Below are 17,863 nucleotides of genomic sequence, written 5' to 3'. Positions count from 1 at the left end.
CTAACACTCCCTGTATGTAGAAGCCTGAAATCCTTTTCTGTGTTGCACTTAATTTATACATTCCTCGAACTTTTTTCTTAAAAAACGAACAAAAAAACCAACCAACCTTGGAGAAGATGCACACATTCAGTCTTCTCTTGCTTAGAAACATGTTCTGAAGTGGTACTGTCTTGGGAGACTATATCACATTATTTTCCTGAAAGCTTGAATCAGCTCATGGATTCTGTGTTGAAAGGAATCAGAATTAACTGTCTGGGAGTCATTATCACACGGGATGCTCAAAGGCACAGGAGCACCTGCTTCACTGCCAGACGGGGCTGTTGGCAGGGAGGCTACTCAGGAGGAAGGATCTACCCAGGAAAAGGGAGAAGACCCAGCTGCAAGCCATCATCCTGCTGCAGGCTATGACCTGGTAGAGATCACCGTGATCTGCAAGGAAACTCTAATAACTGTATTGCAGCCTGCAGATGCCCACCTCTCATTGGTGCTAAGAATGGCTTTCTTTGTGGTGGCCCCAAACTTGTGGACTAATCTCCCCTTGGCGATCAAGTGGGTGCCAATGGTTGGGCACTTTTGCTGGCAATGAAAAACAAAGTTATTCCCTCAATCTTTCCCAGACAGTTAATAGCTGCTCCTGGCCCCTCTGGCTACTATCTTTGATGCTGCTAACTTCCACTGTTACCTTTTGTTCTGTGTTCTTGTTTTTGTTGCCATGTAAAGTGCTTTGGTATTTTATTTTTAAAAAACGAATATTGGAATACAGGTAATATTAATAAATAAGTATGCAAGCCCCGTCAGTCTCCTCTAGACTTTTGCTAGGGTGGAGGCTCCCTCCGGAGCTCATTAATTTACCTGCTTCAACTGCATTGGTTTCTTTGGCTCCAGCCTCCACGCTCAGGGCTATTGGTGGGCGTCAAGTTACTTGAAGGACCACCACCACCCAGGCGAACCTGCCCATTCTGGGTCCTAGCAGCTGTTCAGTGGTGATGCTAGGCTGTACTTTGTAAACCATAGTTTGCTTGTTTGGAGCACACACTTTGGTTTGGCGCCTGCACTACAGTTAGGACAAACCATGGCTTGGCAGTTGTGTCTAAACCAGCCTTTTTAGCAAGGTTGGGTTGTAGCCAACTAAGTTCTACTCTGAGTAGATGCATTTAAAAGAATGACCCTATGCCAGCCATGCCCATTTATTTCCAGGTGTCTCTTCTGAGAATGACTGGTGTTAGATACAACCGGCATGCTCAGGTTATTGAGTATTTAAGCTATTATCTGATCTGCTTTCCCTATTCAGATCCTGGATATATTCCCCATTGTCTCTTGTTCAGGAGTGGAAATGAGCCTGGCTGCTGGCTGGACATGGATAGGAACTTGCAGCATGCCAGCTTGCCCAGCAGTGGTCTGGCTCAGATAGAGAACCTACATAGTAGTTGGAACCTCTGCTCCTTCCTGGCTGTCAGCTGGACCATGACAAAAGCAGGCATTTACAGACACTTTCTCCTCCTCTTGAGTAGTCCCATAAGATTAGTAGCCCAGTGCATCTAGCAAGTTACATTGCCAGCAGCGCCATAGTTCGTGTTTGGCTTTGCTGCAGTTCTGGGATCTGGCTGGGAGCCCAGGCAACTGTCATCAAATCCTCCAGAGTTGCAGCTTTTGAATGCTGGGGCCTGAAGGCTCTGCAGGAATGTTGGGTCCCTTGGGGTCATGGGCAGTGCTTGGGCTCAATAGGAAGGGAAGTGTCCCTACTTCTCTCCCTTCAGGGTCGGTTTCAAGGTCTTCTGGGTATGGCCAGAGCCTGAGAGATCGTCCCAGGCAGTGAAGAGATGCTCTGGCCAAGCCTGTTTATAAGAAATGGTGATAATAACAAAAGTGTGGAGGGAGAAACCTTGCATCTCTGGGCCTTTTCTGAGTGCTTGTCGGGGTCTCTTCAGATGAAAAGCTCATCTTTGTGGAAAAAACCAATTGGAGTGTTGCGCAGACATTGGTTTCTCTCGGGCGATTAAGGGAAGACTTGCTCATCAGTGGCTGATTGCTGCAAGCATCTGTATTATGTAGATGAAATTAATCAAGGCTAAGGGTTAAAGTTTTTCCATTTGTTCAGGTTTTTTCTTCTTCTTTGAGAAATCATCTGGAGTAGTTTGGCAGGGAGGAAAATTGCTTTAAACGTTGTTATTTCTCTCCCCCCTCCCCCTTTCCTTCTGAAGTTTTCCAGTCTCAGTAGAACAAGGTCTAGATTCTTAGCAGCGGCGTTGATTGGACAAGGCCATTAGGAAGCTGGTCCTTGCCATTCTGATGATTAGAAGCAGCTGGGTGTTTTAACGTGTCCGGTTGCCACACTGTGCAGGTCGCCAGTGCTTCTGGTGGGGAGGGCTATGGATGTGGAAGTGGAAGAGAGGAATGCATTAGGAGCAGGATGAACATGGGAACTTATGCTGATCTTATACCACGTCACACTATATTTATCCATCAACTCAGTATTGTCTACTCTGACTGGCAGCTCTTCTTAAGCAGGGGTCTTTGGCATCTCTTAGTCCACTCGGCTGGGGAGAGGAACATAGGAAGGCAGATTATTGATCCATCTATCTCAGTACTGTCCACACTGACTAGCAGCAGCTCTCTAGGGCTGCAGAATATATATCTTTGCATTAGCCCTTGAACCAGAGCAGAATACAACAAAACACCTACATAAAAATTCACAAGTTGCAATTAAAATTCATCCATAAAATGTATGCATAACCCTAGAACAAACAGAACTTACAGAGCAGATAAGCATTACTGTTACAAAAAGGTGACGTCTAGAAATTGTGTCGGTGCATTTTACATTCTCGTGTCTTCAAGACTCCATGGCACTTTATAGCAATGGAATTCAGGGTTTCATGCAGCATCCTTTTCAACCCCGCCTGGAGCAACTGGGGGTCAAACTTGGGACTTTCTACATGCAAAGCATAAGCTCTGCCACTGAGCTATTGCCAGCACCCTTCTCCTCAAGGAGCTGTGATGATGAATGGTTGGCAGTGGCAAAGTGGGCAAGACAAACATGACTTAGGAAAGTGGGGCCAATTTGGAAGGAGCAGCTTGACAGATGGCAGGAGTCTTGCTCTAGGCAGAGAGAGTGACATGGGCGAAGATGATGGAAATGGGAGTTTAGGAAAATAAACACACAGGGCCACCAGTAGAGAATCCTATCAGCTGCCTAGAGCAGAACATGGTACAAAGTAGGTACACAGGAGGGGGATGCACTTGGGCACAAGGAGTTGAAGAGCTGGAACAGCAGGGGTGCGAGACCTTTTCTGGCTGGTGGGCCAGATTCTTATATTCCTGCCCCCCCTCTGGTGGGTCAAATTTGACAGGTGGGTGGGGCCACACACTAGTCACATGCTGTTGTAGGGACATTAGATGTCCCAATTGTTGGGACTTCAAAGCATAGAGTGGGGCTGTTTGAAAGCCCCTTTGCAAGAAAACTCACACTGCTTCTTCCAGCTACAAGAAGCTGAAATATGGAGATGGAGAGAGAATATGTTTAAGGGGTCTGTGACAGTTCTTGGGGGGGAGGGAGATGCATGTTTACTAGAAGCCAAAAACATTTGTTGTCTTCTGAGACAGCAGTGTGTACATTTCAATACAATATTGATCACCAAGCTTTGACTTCTTGCCTTAGTGTGCAGGCTGAGAAGCTTCAAGAGCACCTTGCTTAGAGTCGGTTCCTAGCCTCTGTACATGTTTCAGCAGACTGACACTAAATAAAAATAAAACCGTTTTAAAGGCAGCAGTCATTGTTGCTTTCCACGGCACAGAGCATTTTGATCTCATTGGGGTCTACTGAACATCTGGAGAACTGGAAAGAAGAATGATTGGTTGCAAGCAAGCAGCAGCCAGTTCCCATTATTTTCAACTAGCACATTTAGATTATTAAAAAATGTTCTAAATGTTTTTGGATTGTTTTAAATTACTTTTAAATGTTTAAAACATGTTTTTAAATTTTTATTTCAAATAGTATTGTTTTAATGTTATGATGGTTGCCTGAATGGGGTCCTTTGGGAGGAAGGGATACAGGTTTAACAAATGGGTACAAGTGGATTTTATTTTTAAAAAATAATGGCTACTGTTAAGAATGTTATGAATATTGCCAGCAAGTTGAAGAAATTCCAGACGTTGGAAATCCTTGTCTTTTGTATTCTGCTATGAGAGCACTGGTAATTCATTTACAAGTTCACTTTTCCCATTAGGGAAGTTGTGTTTTAATCAGATGTAACGTTGTATTCTGAATGCAGAGCACAGTGGAGTATGTAATGTAACTCTGCATATACAGATGGTGATTTCTGCTCCCTTCCTCTCTCATCACTTATAAATATATTTAGAAGACACAAGCACCCATGAAGGATGAAATGTCAAAAGTTGAGATTAAATGTATGAGGCAGAATACTTCTCACTAATATTTCTCTCTCTCTCAAATATATGATCTGCATGAAGGGAAGGCATGGGAGGGTGCGGAATTAGCTTTAGGTCTAATTAGTTTCCTCTGAAGTTTAAATTAATTTTGGCAATTTGTGATGCAGATTAAAACACTTTACACCTTTTTAGTTCTCCAGACAAGCCCTGTCAAACTGAAGTGCTGGGGAAGTGAAAGCTCAGCAAATGTCATGGATAGTGGAATTGAGATACCAGAAGCTCCCCAACTTTTTTCAGCCTTAAGTCCTTCCGTATCGGAAATGTCCTGAACTCCCCCTCACCCTTTTTGGCAGGCAAAATCAGAGTCTAGTTTGAAACTAAGTCTAAGCCAGAATCAAGGTAAGGATGGTTCAGTTCTGCAAAGTGTAGTGAGTGAGAGAAACTTCTTTTTCCAATCTCCTCCCCTGGCTGCTGAAATTAAAGGTGGATTATTTGTTTTGGCCAGCTCAAACAAAGGCAGCAAAATTTTCTCGCTCATATTTGGCTAAATAGAAATTTCAATGAACTTTCGAGGTAGCAATACTCATCATCTTCAACCAGCACATGATGTTTTTACTTCAGTGGTTCTGAATAAACCTTGTAAACCTCTTTGTCTTTTGCGACAGGAAGGCAGTACCAATATGATATTATTTCAAAGGATTATTGAAAGATCTTTTTAACCTAATATTTCAAACTGTCAGTGGTCACCAGTGCCTTTTTTGTCTCCTTGAAACCCAAGTCATGATTCTCACTTTGAAGTGACTATAGCTGATGAAGATCGCAGTGACTGAGGCACTGAGGTCAGAGAACAGCAGAGAAGAGATCTCAATGCCGCTGAATAAGGGCACTGATCTATTCTGACCATGCACACAGAAAGCTAGCTCCCCCCCGTACATGCTTCTTTTCTACATTTGGGGGGGAGGGAATGGGTTATTGATTGTTTTAGAGTTCCCCCTTCATTCTGAAGGAGTTCAGGCCTGGAACCAGATTGTCTTCTGTCAATGGGACTGCCGCTCTAGGCTCGGCCTCGCTTCTCACTCTCGAGGAGGTTGTAATGTATACGGTTTGATTGATTTGTGCCGCGGCTGCAATGTTAACATGAGCAGGATCCTGTCCTCAGATGTGGGGCTTGGACTCCGGGCCTATTCCAGCTGTCTGATCCCATTGTTCTCCGCATAGCGGGTTGCTAGGGGCAACCTGGAACACTGACTCCGAAATTCTGTCAGTAAGTTCCCAACTGCCAGGCGAGATGAGAGAGTTGAGCTCGGAAGCTGATGGCTGGGAGGAGTAATGTGAGTTAGCAGTGGAGATCAGGCCGTAGTTCAATGGTAGAGCGTGTGCTCTTCATGCAGAAGGTCTCGGGTTCACCCTCTGGTATTTCCAGGTAGGGTTGGGAAAGACTTGTGCCAAACGCTTGGGAGACCAGCTGCCAGTTGGTACACACACACCCCAGGGATGCGGGAACCTGCAGCCCTCCATGCGATCTTTGGACTCCCATCTCCCATTGTGGCCCGGGGATGATGGGAGTTGTAGTCCAGGGCCACAGGTTCACCACCTCTGGGGTTAGATTGTTGCCAACAGGCATTGATTTGCCTCCTGTGGCCAGAGTTGGGCCTTCTGTGCAGCAGGGCAATGCCAGCTGCTTCCTGTGATATGTTAATGGTGCATGCACATTCACCCGAGAGATCGCAGCCACGGAGATAAGAAGAGTTGTTCCGTTGCCTGGAGAGTTCACTTCCTGGTTTGCATGGAGAAGGCGTTTTCAGTGGAGCCCAGTGATGGAGTGCACAGCTGTATTGTGCCCCAAACCATTTTTTCACCCGGGGAAACCGCCCCTGTGGCCACCCCCCCCCCATGCTATGTCACTGGCACAGGCTGCCTGTTTTTAGAGGAGTTCCAGGGTGTGTGGGTGTCCTCTTTTACAGGTGACTCTTTGATTTGGAGGTGTCTCCTCTTTGAAGGGCTGGCCAGCCCAAGTCCGGTTTAAATACAAGGGACCTTAATAAGGGAGCAGTGGCCTTGGAGTTCCCTGTCAACAGTTAGCCCCTCATTACATGACTATTTCCTGCTATGATGAAAATGTGTTGTTTAAATTACAGTGATTAATTCTAAACGTGCATCTATACTTCTAAGCATATGCAAATTTTGTGCAAAATCTGACTCTCTTATTTTTATTTTTATTTTGCATAAGCAGCCACCCGAATAAGTACGTATCTGAATGATTAAGGCTGGAATGCAAGGAAGCTGTTTCATGTGTTGACTTTATTTATAAATGAAAAAAATCACCACACTCTAGCTTGCCTTCCTGCCACCCTCCCCTCAGTTGGTGACACCTCCTTATCTCCGATTCAGAACAAAGTCAAAAGGCTGAAACGTTCAGGGAGGGCTTGGGGTTGTGGCATCACTCGGTGGCATGGTGTTGTGTGGTGGCCGTGGTTTGCACTCGGGGAAGAGGAGGAGGGCGCTGACATCTGCTTAAGCCTGTCATGGTGGAAAGAATTGCTAAGGCAACAAATGACTTTTATTCCCTCATGGAGGGGAACATGTATAACGAAGCAATTGAACTGTCTTTTCAGGAAAACATAGATTGCCACAGTGAGACTTAATTTTGTGCTTTCCGTTTTTTTGCGCCAAAGAGCTGCTTTCTGAAACAATTTCCTGCCTCGCAATGCATCTCCAAGCATTAAAATGTTGTTGCTGTGCGTTTCCTTGTCATTACCAATATTTCTTTGACCAAAGTCACTGAGGCAAAGTGATGTCCCCCCAGCTTCCCCCCTTCCTTCTCAGTTTCCGAAAGGAAGTCACTTTCCTTCCTCCCCTTCTTTCGTTTTTTGAGATGTTGCATATCAAATTGATAATTGCATATGTGTACACACACACACACACACACTCAGAATAATTGCCTCTCCCCCTCCTTTCCCCTGTTCTCCCCCCTCCTCTGTGACACTAAATGCTTGGCCCCATATTAAATCAAACACTGGCGTGCAAAAGGCCCCCTGACAGGCCTGCAAATGCTTTAGTTACAAGGCTGCTTCAGCCAGTTCTTATTTGTAAATGACAATTTTCTACAGCAAAATATATGCTTGGACTTCAATTGTAGAGCCGTGGATTGCAGCCAGGAGAGGAATAATTGAATTTTAATGCTGCTCGGTTTTAGGGTGATTTTATTTAAAATAGAGTGAATTAAGTCACTGAAAGATAGTTAGGCTTGCAGTTTGGGGAAAGGGGGTGAACATTTGAAATTGGACTGGTGTTTAATTTGTTCCATGCTCTGCCTGGGGTTCTTTGGGGAGGCACGGGTTGTGTATGGCAATACTGAAAATCTAAGAAGGCTTTTGATCATGGCTACATCCCAACATGCAATTGTGTCCCTCGTTGTCCAGTGGCGCCTCTTGGCATTCCCAATTCAGTATTATTATTTTTCAGATATTAGGGGTAGATGCAGTGTTAGGACTGTGAGAATGTTCTGGGGCTTGATGCTTGCTGGAATTCTTTCCCATCAATCTCAGGTGCACAGAGGCTGGCTCCGGCACTGGTTTTTGAAAGGTTCTCTGCACATGCACAGAGGCACCAACTATGTTCACACATAGTACTAGAGCAAGCTTTGGTGCTCCATGGAACTGCTGCATTGGGCTCACATGCTCCACCTTCCCCTCTCTTCCATGCAGCTCAGAGGAAAACTTCAGGTGGGGTGTGGGGAATGAATCCTTGCTTCCAATAAGCTCTGATAATAGTATCAGTGCACACCCCTTCTTTCCAGCCAGGGCGTCTTTGGTCCCATGGCTGCTGATGCACTTGTACAGCTGGTGGATTTTCTGCTTCCTTTCCCCCCTCTCCAACTCCCTTCCTCCAACCTCTGGTGTCCTTCGAGCTCTGTGGATGGAGGAGGGCACTTAGTCATTAAAGGGAAAGTGGTCTCTTGCATCTCCCCCTGTGTGGGTGCCTGTGCTTTGGTGGGGGGAAATCAGCCTCCTTTTCTCTCCTGTCATGCCAAAAGATCTCATGCCACAGCCTCCAGCTCCTCCTTCCACCACCAGGTCAGGATAGTATATTGTGGTACTGACTGCTGCAACTTTTGTTCTTTGTGAAATGTTTGCATCCTGGCATCTTGTCTTTACTTGTATGTGCCTAGAGCTTACAACTTCATTTTAATAAGCCATTGTCTTCCAGGCCATCTTGGTATGTCAGCAGCTTTTTGATAAATACATGCTCTTTCCTTTCCCTAGCTCTGTCTGGGATTTTCTTTCTCTCTTTTTGGCTGCTGCACTGGAGGGGAATATGATTATGGGGACTCCCAAGAATATGTAGAGGGGCCATATGGAGTTTCACTGAAGCTGTTAGCTCAGTAACTAGGGCTGTCATCTGATTTTTAAAAATTGTCTTTTAATCAATTTAAATCTGCATAAATTTGCATTAAGCTGTCTCAAGTAGGAAGGAAATAATGTTTTTAGATTGTGCATATATATTCCATAGTACGTGCCATCCTAAGAGAGGCATTCCTTCCTCGGTGAGATGGAATGAGGAATGCCTCTTCTAAGATGGTGCCTGCCATTCACAGCTTTAATTAGTATTAGTTAAATTAATAAACTTTTTTTAAAGTTGTCACCCAATTTTATTAGGGATGCCTTTTTAGTCTGTTTTGTTTGATTAATTAATTAATTCTAACCAATTAATCAGTTAAAGGTTGCAACCCTGTTCTTCCTCTTATTGAACACTATCAGTTTGCTCTGCAAGGTCAGAATTTGCCTGGAATCTTAACTGTCTGCCATTTCTTACATGGCTTTTTGGTGTACTCAGGTGTGTGTCCATCATTGGAAAATAAAGTTGCCAAGTATGACAGGTACATTTTCAGCACTTTTCACTTTACAGTATACATAAGAAGGGCCCAATTTGTAGCAAAATCAAGCTAATAAATATCCCCATGCATGGTTGCTTGTGGAAAGTAAAGGCTGGCTCCAGACAGGCAGGAAAAAATCTGTAAAAAGTCTTATGCCCCTGCCATTGAGACCATTGAAATGCTCCTAGTGGGAACTATATAATAATACATGCTTCCTTCCTTCTTATTTTCCTGGGCTGGTAAACTTTGTAGACTTAATTGCAAGTTTGGTTTAATTGGAATTTGTTGAAAACTGCATGCATGTCTTCTCTGTATAATGTTATGTGCATTTTGAACTGGAGTATCAGAGTTGTGCCTTGGAGTAGATGTGGAGCCAGAATGCCAGGCCAAGTCATCCAGGAAAGGCTTTTATTACCCAGACAAGTTCTAGCCTAAACAGGAAGTCTTTAGAATCCTTGCTGTTGAGGAGAGCCAATGGACACTTGGAGTGTTAGGAGTCAAACCTGTTCTTGGGGATTTGTCAGTGCCCAGTGTCCATATTATAGCCTTGGAGGCTCATCACACCACAGAGCCATGGATTCTAGGCCTTGCCGTTGCTGAGATTGGGCATGCCTGCCAATTGGACATAGAGAGTGGGGCTTCAGATCTTTGCGTACCCAGATCACAGCTGCCCTCTTGGTTTTCTTGCAGTCTGTTTCCTGTGCTGACAGGAGAACCAAACTACAAATTGCCATTCTTTTTAGATCTAAATCAGATTACATTTCTAATATTATGATAAAAGCAAAATGCATGGGTAGGTTCAAGAAAAACAGAAGAAATCTTTGGACCTGTTGATGCAGGCAATAATCCTGGGACAGCAACCTTTTGGCCCATCACTGGGTTTTTGGAGCCAAGGACAAAGGGTAGTGTGGTTTCCTCCCAGAAAGTTGAAGGTGGTGAATCAGAACCAGCGTTGCTAGTGGTATGCACCTCACCCAGCTATTGCAAATAAGCTTACAAAAGTTTAGGAACAACAACAACAACAATCTGTGGTTCCCTGCTGGTAGGCCAGGCTAAGTAAAACATTGCCTTCTAGCATGCAGATTGGCATTGGAGAGTTTAAGTGAATCCTCCTTCCCCCATGATCCAGCTTTGTATTCCTTCCTCTGTGGCTAGTAGTATGGACAACCAAGTAGGCTGGTGGAGGAGGAATGGAGACATCTGTCCCTCCTCCACCATCACATGCAGTGCCTTACATTCATAGGTGATAGAAGCACGTTGAACCTTCTTTGGGGGGGGGGTCAGAGCTCACCCAGATCTCCATGCTCTAGTTCCTTGCAAATTTGTCAGGGTGTGACTGTGGTATGGCTTGTTGTCCCTCACCTGAAAGCTCTTGCGTTCAGGACCAAGGTGCTGGGGTTACCGCATGTGTGTGTTCTCCTTGTCCTGTAAACCCTTTTCTGACTCCTGAAGTGAAGAGCATCCTCAGCTCAGCTAGGGAAAGTTTGTGAGCTTCCGTCGCAGCTAATGTCTTTTAGCAGCCAAGGCGTAATTTTCCCCTTGTTGCTTCTCCTCTTTAATGCCTCCCACTCTGAGCTGCCTAAGCCACACACAACACGATCTCACTAAAATTAGTTTTTAATTGATCCTCAGAGTAACAGAATGCTCCCGCGTGCAGCGCAAGTCACAACACATTTGCTGCTGTGGCCAAAAGGCACTCCAAGTTGTTTTGGACACCTGTTAAGATTTTTTAATGCAAATCTTTTGTGATCTCGGGTGAAGTCTTTATTGTTCTTTCCAACCTGCTCTATTCTTTCCCTCCTGCCTCGCCAAGCTTGGAAGCTCTTTGTGGTCTGTGCACAGTCATGCGTGTGGCTTCTGCAGAGCGGCATTTTGGAAACGGCGGAGGCTTCAAAGAGCCATGCAGCAGCCCCTGTCCTCATCCTGTGTGCCTTGAGGGCCCTCCCCTTGGTTCTCTTTTCACCACTGTCTGAACAACATGATGAGGAACTGTCTTTAGAAGTTTTTCCTCGCCTCACAAATATTCTTCGGAAAATAATTTACCTCAGTTTTAATCCATTTCCATCTTCTGTATGTAGTCCCTTCAGAATTCAAAAGGGTGAGAGAGTGTTGGGATTAGAGAGTTGTATCCAACTATATTCTACTTTGAATAGACCCAAGTTAGTCATGTTCATTAATTTCAGTGGGTTTAAGCTGAGTAGGACCAACACTGGAGACAACTTGGAGAGTTTCCCCTCAAAATTTATGTTTTACCTTAGCTTAATGGACCTTATCCATTGTGTCAGTAGCTATACAGGCTCCCCTCCCCCCTCTACCCCAGTGTTAGAAACCGAGATATGAAACCTAGGAGCTAAATGGCACCTTAAACCTAGGTTATGGACGCAACAACGGAATGCCTAGGTGCACTTTTTATAGCAATAATACAAAGCTGAAAGTGAATGAACTGCAGCTAAAATATGACGTTCATTTTTCACGTGCTCTGGTCCTTCCCCTTCTCAGCTCCCTAGTATTCTTAAGAGGGTCTCTTCTCCAGTCTACAGAAAGTAGCTAGAAGTGGGGAGGCCAAAAAAGGTCCTCCTTTCCTTCCACTCTGCAGTTTTAATCTGAAATCTTAGGCGCAGTACTGCGCCCAGAGCTCGGAAACTGCTCGCGCTGATAAAATTCCCTGTCGCAAAATGTGCCTAGAACAATGGGAGTTCCGAACACTGTATATCCCTCTTGTGGTTTTCAAGAGCTGCTAAAAGTATGTCTGCCCACCCATGTCCATCTTACAGGCAGTGCTCTAGGTCCCCTCTGTTGGTTAGCATTTGTGCAGTACTTTGAATATACTGACTACTTTTGACAGGGCTTTCTGCCATTTTTGGATGTCCAAGTATAAAACATGTGCAACAGGGAGAACGATCCTAATTGCTAGGATCTCTCTCTTCCCCCTCTGCCCCGGGGCAATGTGGAATATTCATTATTGTACCTGTCAGTGCATTTTACGACCTCGTTTGCACTTCATTCTACTGCATGTATAATAGACCAGCCCATTGTCAGAACTAGTAAGGTGTAGCAGTCAGTGATACGGACTGAGTTCAAATTCTTGCTCAGCCAAGAAGCTCACTGGCCATCTGCTAATGTGCTTCATAGTTGTTGTAGTAATAAAAAAAAGTGGGCACTCATGCTGATAATTCCCAGGCTGTGCGCTGGAGCACACCAATGTGACATGAGAGGGTTTGAAGTGCATGTAGAAAAATTAAACCCTTGTTCCTGTATGGGGCAAACTGTAGTCAAGTCCAGATGTTTTGGGACTGCAGCTCCCATCACCCCTGACTGTTGACAATCCTGTCCCAGCAACATCTGAAGGGCCCCAGGCCCCCATCCCTACCATATCAGATGCGCCTTTTTTGAGCAGGGAATCCTATGTAGCATTGCTCTTTTCATTCCTTCAGAGTCATACCTGTACTACAGCTGACATTTCTAAGAGATTCCTAGAAGGAGATGCTGGGAGACAGAGTGAATGGTTATATCCAGCATTCTTTAAAAAAATAAAAAGTAGGCCTGGCTGTTATTACTCTGGGAGTGGATTTGAGAAACTGTGAATCTGTAGTTTAATAATTGCCATGGGCTGCCTCTGGGACCTTTTAGGCCAAAATATGGGATTTAAATGTTTTAAATTCAAAAATATATTTATCAAGAGAGGTGTTCCTTCAGGTTTTAATCCGGGGGGGGGGCGTTCCAGGTGTTTAAAATTGATGAGGCACCCATCCTGAGCAACTTGGGGAGCAGTTGGTACGCAAGTGTTGATTTGTTTTTAAATTATGGAAATTGGAGGAGGAGGCCAGTGTGTTTGTGTGGTGGGGAGGGGAACTTCTTTTGAGGCAGCAGCCAGGCTGCAGAAACTGTTTGAAACTTGGCTGCAACTTATTTTTGGTTTTGGTTTTTATATGGAGGTGAGGTAGTGGGGGTGAGGGAGCTTTCTCAAAATGAAAATGCTTATTAAAAGAAAATACCCAGTGGGCACTGGGGTTGGTGGCTGCCTAAACCCAGCCATCAAAGCAGTCTTAACCAAACAGCGGTACTTCATATAATTGAATTGAACGTGCATTCCTTTTCATGGGGAAAGAGATTTACCCTTAACTGGATTAAAGGGATAGCATCTGAAAGCTATGTCTATGACATGCATTGTATTTTTGTTTTTCTTTAATAATCTGGGGGTAATGCTGTTTTTTTCTTTTTCTTTTCTAATTTCTTACAGATGGTCACGAGAACAAAGAAAATATTTGTAGGTGGATTATCAGCTAATACAGTAGTGGAAGATGTAAAGCAATACTTCGAACAGTTTGGCAAGGTAAGTTCCAGCATGAGTCAACATAATTTACAATCTGAATTTATTTGTGAGAAACATGAAGGTTTTTTCTAATGATGGTCAGTTTTGTGTTAGCAGCGACGCAAGTCAACAAGTGCTGCTTTCAGTATGTTGCCAAAGAGCCTCATGCTGTTGGAGAAGTGGTGATCTTTGCGTATTTCTGCAAGCCATCAAACTAGCCTGCTATTCAGCACTACAGTGATTCCACATCAGGCACGATGATGCACTCTTTTATCTTGCGTAATGTAAGATGCGGAGGATAGGTTTTTGGTTTTTTTCATAGTAAAGTGTGTGCGTGTAAAACACTGAGTGAATGAATGAATTCGTTTTAAACTGTTCAGTTTAAAATGAATTCATTTTAATCTGCTTTCATTTTGAACTGTTCAGAGAAGGGCTGTGGCGTGTCACTGCCATAGCACACATGTTGGAGAAGTTTTTGTGAGATGACTGCAGAACTGCAGAGTTAGTTTCCTTTTTCTGTAGGGGTGTGTATCATGGGGGGAGCAGTAGACATCTAGTCTAATATATGGTCCCATGACAGTCAGTAGAGCTCTTTTGTGAAAAGGCTATATTCCATCCCCCAAAATGTGGCTGGTCTGGTTTCTTCTGCAGGCTTTAAACGAGTGGACCATAAGAGTTGATTGGGTAGCAGGTCACAACTGTGGGCAGGACAGCATGTATAGGATGCGCTGCCAAAGAAAAACTCTCACTCCTCTCTGCTCTCCTTTTCCATAACCTGTATTCCATATATTGATGTCACCATGGCATGCTTTTCGTTGTTCTTAAAAGTGGAGGCAGTGATGTGGATTGGAGGCCGAGAAGTGGATAGCATGATAGCGCTTGCATATGGGGAAGTTCTGAACTAAATAATAGAGTGGCAAACTTGACATGGGGATGCTAGTTTTGGTGCCAGGCTTGTGAACCGGATAATTTATAGCTGTTCCCTGTATGGGACCAGTCCAGTGGTAGTCTATTCATCAGACCTTCAAGTTGGTACACAAGCAGGAGGATTCATGTGATGCAGTGCAGTCTTGTGGCCCTCTGAGCCTGTCCAGCTTCGATAAATGTTGAGGGCATGGCCATGCACATAACTTACAGTTGCTTGTAATTGCAAATTATATTTGTGGTATACTTGCCTTTATATTTAGACATACACACATACATCTTAGCAACCTGGTGTTGGATAAGCTGATCCTCAGAGAAATCAAACATTTCTTACATTCTATTGATGTTATCCAACAGACCTCAGTTCAACCGAAAGGTCCATGTAGATTATGCTGTGATTCTTTATTTTCAGTCCTGCAACAGCAGCTGTTGATAGAAGGATATGGAAGTATCTGGAAGCCAGATCAATTTCAACATCTTTGATTAAACAAAAGGTCTGAGGGTGGAGATGGGGTCAATTCTTTTGCATGTCTGCAGCTCTCATTCATTTTAATCATAGGTGGCTTTGCCACATTTGCTGGAGATGGTGTATTTTGGGTGCTGACAGATCTGAGCCATGGGATGAAGTTCTCTTGTGTAAGCCTTGTGAAGTATCAGCTAGCATTCTTTTCCACAGCTTATTTGGAGAAGTAGTGATAGAATGTGCTCCAAGTTAATGAGTGGTAAGGAGGTGCTATTATATTTTGCAGGCCAGCTCTTGATTCCCGTGGGGTCTGTTAAAGAGAAGGAAAGATTCACCACTATTTTTAATATTTATTTTGGGTTTGAGTATGTGAGCTTGGTGCTGTACAACTTACACCAAAGATGTCCCTGCCCCCAGAGGGCTTTTAGGCTGCACTTGTGCAGCTGCCATCCATCTCGGTGAAGTTTTACACGGGCAAGTTCCAGAAATTGTATCCTGTATTTTTAGGGTAGCCTTTGAATGCCTTGTTTTGTGTACACCTTCCTTTCATGGTGAGGGAACTTCTAAATAGTTATTTTGCCGGATTGATAGTTGTTTTGCAAAACCATTCATTTTATTTTTCAATGATAATCTTCGATTCCGGCAGGATGATGTTTACAGCCCGCTGAGCCCTTTATTAAAGGATTATGGCAGCGTTTGAATGTTTCTTCCCTAGTTATTGTCAAATCTGCCAAACTCCTCCATCTAGTTTTGAAGTTAATAACAGTTTTGCCGCATGCATGTTTCCCTGTTTCTCGCATGCACCCTTGAGGAATCATTTTTGTTTTGCCATCTGGTGGCTTCATGCTGAGTCTGAAAAATAGACAACCAGGCTGAGATCATCCAAGCGTTTTAGTGGGTTTTGGTGCCTCTTTGAGATTTCTCTCTGTTAGTCTCTTATAAGGCCCTTTTTCTTTTAAACCATGCCCCCCTTAAAACAACAACAAACAACACTTGTTTTATATTGCTATCCTAATAGCTGAATACATCCCATATCAGCAGACCTTTTGGAAAATACCAGTTTTCAATGCTTTGTTTATAATAAGAAGAAAGGCTGTCACCTGATTACTAATATCTCAGTCTATATATCTTACGAGTTTTTAATTTATCTGGGTTGATTTATTGTGGATCTTCTTTGCCTTTCATAGATGAACACATGTGTTGTAGCAGGCATCATATTAGAAGAGACATCCCTCCCATGAGAAAGGAGAATATATATTTTCAGATGTGTTTGCCACCTGCCATTTTTAGAAGTAGTTTTGTAAAATGTTTTAAAATGGGTAGCATCTTTCCAATTGATAAAAATTGCTTTACACTGATTAGCCACACTGATTGGTCAGTTTCATGTAGCTGCCCCAATAAATCCTGAACACTGCTGTGTGTGAAATTCTCCCTCCCTGTGGAGCATCCAGAAGTTCACCATTTCACCTTTATTTTAGAACTTCCCCTGTATTATATGCAAAGATTGTCAATCACAGTATGTATAGAGAAAGGGCTACTCGGCTATTATCATCATCCCCTAAAGGATTCCCTCCCCCTCCCCCCACCCAAAAAAAAAAAAGCAGCCAAATGAAGGGGAATGGAATGGAATATGAATACAAATGATATTTGAATATAAGCAGGGTACACCTGCTGATTTACTGAAACCCTCTCAGAAGTTGAGGGTTGTTTAAATGCTAGCCCTACTCAGACGATATTGGACTTGACTAACAGGTCCATTAATTTCATTCAGTGTAGTGTGAGTAAAACTTAATTGGTTACAACCCTCAGTCCACAGCTCCATTAAGTATATGTAAGTCTTGCTGAAATGAGCTGGATTGTGACCTTCGAGTTGGGGCCTCTTCAGACATTCTTTTTTTATTGACTTGGAATGCCATATCTCAGGCCTAAGATCTTCGTCAGAATTATTATTATTAGCTTTTGCCAGTTTGGGAGAAAAATGAACATGAAACTGAAATGCAGCTCACCTTCCATGTTGATAAAGTAACTGGAGTAATTCTATGAACTTTAATAGGGTTGCTCATTTTATTTGAGAGCTGCGGTTTCAGATACAGCATGGGTATAGCCACAATTGTGCAAGGAATCTATGGGAAGACCAGGGATAAAACTGAGAATCCCAGATTTTACTCTGACTTCTCCACTTTTACCTTTATACTTCAAGTAGAATACACAGAAGCACTTAAAATTTGCATATATCCATACGTGTATACGTGTATGTATGTGTAATTAATATACTGCAATAAAAAAGTCGCCAGCCTCTCCAAACTTGATTAAAGCTTACACTTAAAACATCCTAAGACCTGAATGTTCTGCTTCTTTTAAAGCTGTAAGCTGCTGCTAATAAAAGGGATTGTTATTTTTCCTCACCCCACCCCTTTGTAGGTACCACTTGCTTTCCAGAAGTCCTGTGAAAGTAACCCAGTCCTTATTTTTGGAGACTTGCAATTTATACTTTATATGGTGAGCTGTGTAATTAGTTGGGAAGACTTATGCTTAGTCACTGGTTTATCCTAATCGGCTTTGGCTTTTCCCAACAACAAAGTGAGCTTATTTTGCTAAGCTGAAACAACTCTGCTCCCTTTGTTCCTGTCTTTTTATTGTCTCATTCCTTTCATTCTGTTTTACTGCCAAAAGTTTTGTTTCATTAGGCTTACGAGTCATTTCCAATCCAGTGGGCTGCTACAATCAGGCCTTTATATACCTCAGCTGCCCTGTTTCCCATGTCCTCCTGGGTTTGTGTCAAGATGCAGCCCTTCTTTGTGAAATGTTAACTATTTTTTAAATTTTTTTTCTTCTAAGCTACTTTTTCACCTTACAAGTACTTGGAAGTTGCTGATCTCAAGCATTGGGATGCTATACCAGA

At 43.5% G+C, this 17,863-nt stretch overlaps 1 protein-coding gene and 1 long non-coding RNA gene across 50 annotated transcripts in view; one reads left to right on the top strand and one right to left on the bottom strand.

Moving 5' to 3' along the window:
• Positions 1 to 17,863, top strand: part of MSI2 (musashi RNA binding protein 2) — a 451,089-nt gene that overhangs the window by 159,158 nt on the left and 274,068 nt on the right. For 45 of the 49 annotated variants that reach the window (XR_014541936.1, XR_014541937.1, XM_083587795.1 and 42 more), the window contains one exon: positions 13,503 to 13,595. Coding sequence is in view for 47 of the 49 variants with exons in the window: in XM_083587795.1 (XP_083443921.1) it covers positions 13,503 to 13,595 (93 nt within the window). In the remaining 2 variants the exon portion in view is untranslated. Of the gene's footprint in view, positions 1 to 5,639; positions 5,810 to 13,502; positions 13,596 to 17,863 lie in introns of those variants that run through there. The other 4 variants (XM_083587812.1, XM_083587807.1, XM_083587817.1 and 1 more) reach the window with 2 other exon arrangements.
• LOC310750230 lies at positions 1,172 to 5,517 on the bottom strand. The gene is made up of 3 exons (XR_014541998.1): positions 5,107 to 5,517; positions 3,651 to 3,733; positions 1,172 to 2,537 (listed from the first exon to the last, which is right to left on the bottom strand). It is a non-coding gene; the product is annotated as an uncharacterized lncRNA (long non-coding RNA).

This window comes from Podarcis filfolensis, assembly GCF_964270895.1.
Source record: "Podarcis filfolensis genome assembly, chromosome: 15".
Classification (NCBI taxonomy): domain Eukaryota; kingdom Metazoa; phylum Chordata; class Lepidosauria; order Squamata; family Lacertidae; genus Podarcis; species Podarcis filfolensis.
Note: the sequence above shows the minus strand (reverse complement) of the source record. Positions and strands in the feature narration are given on the sequence as shown.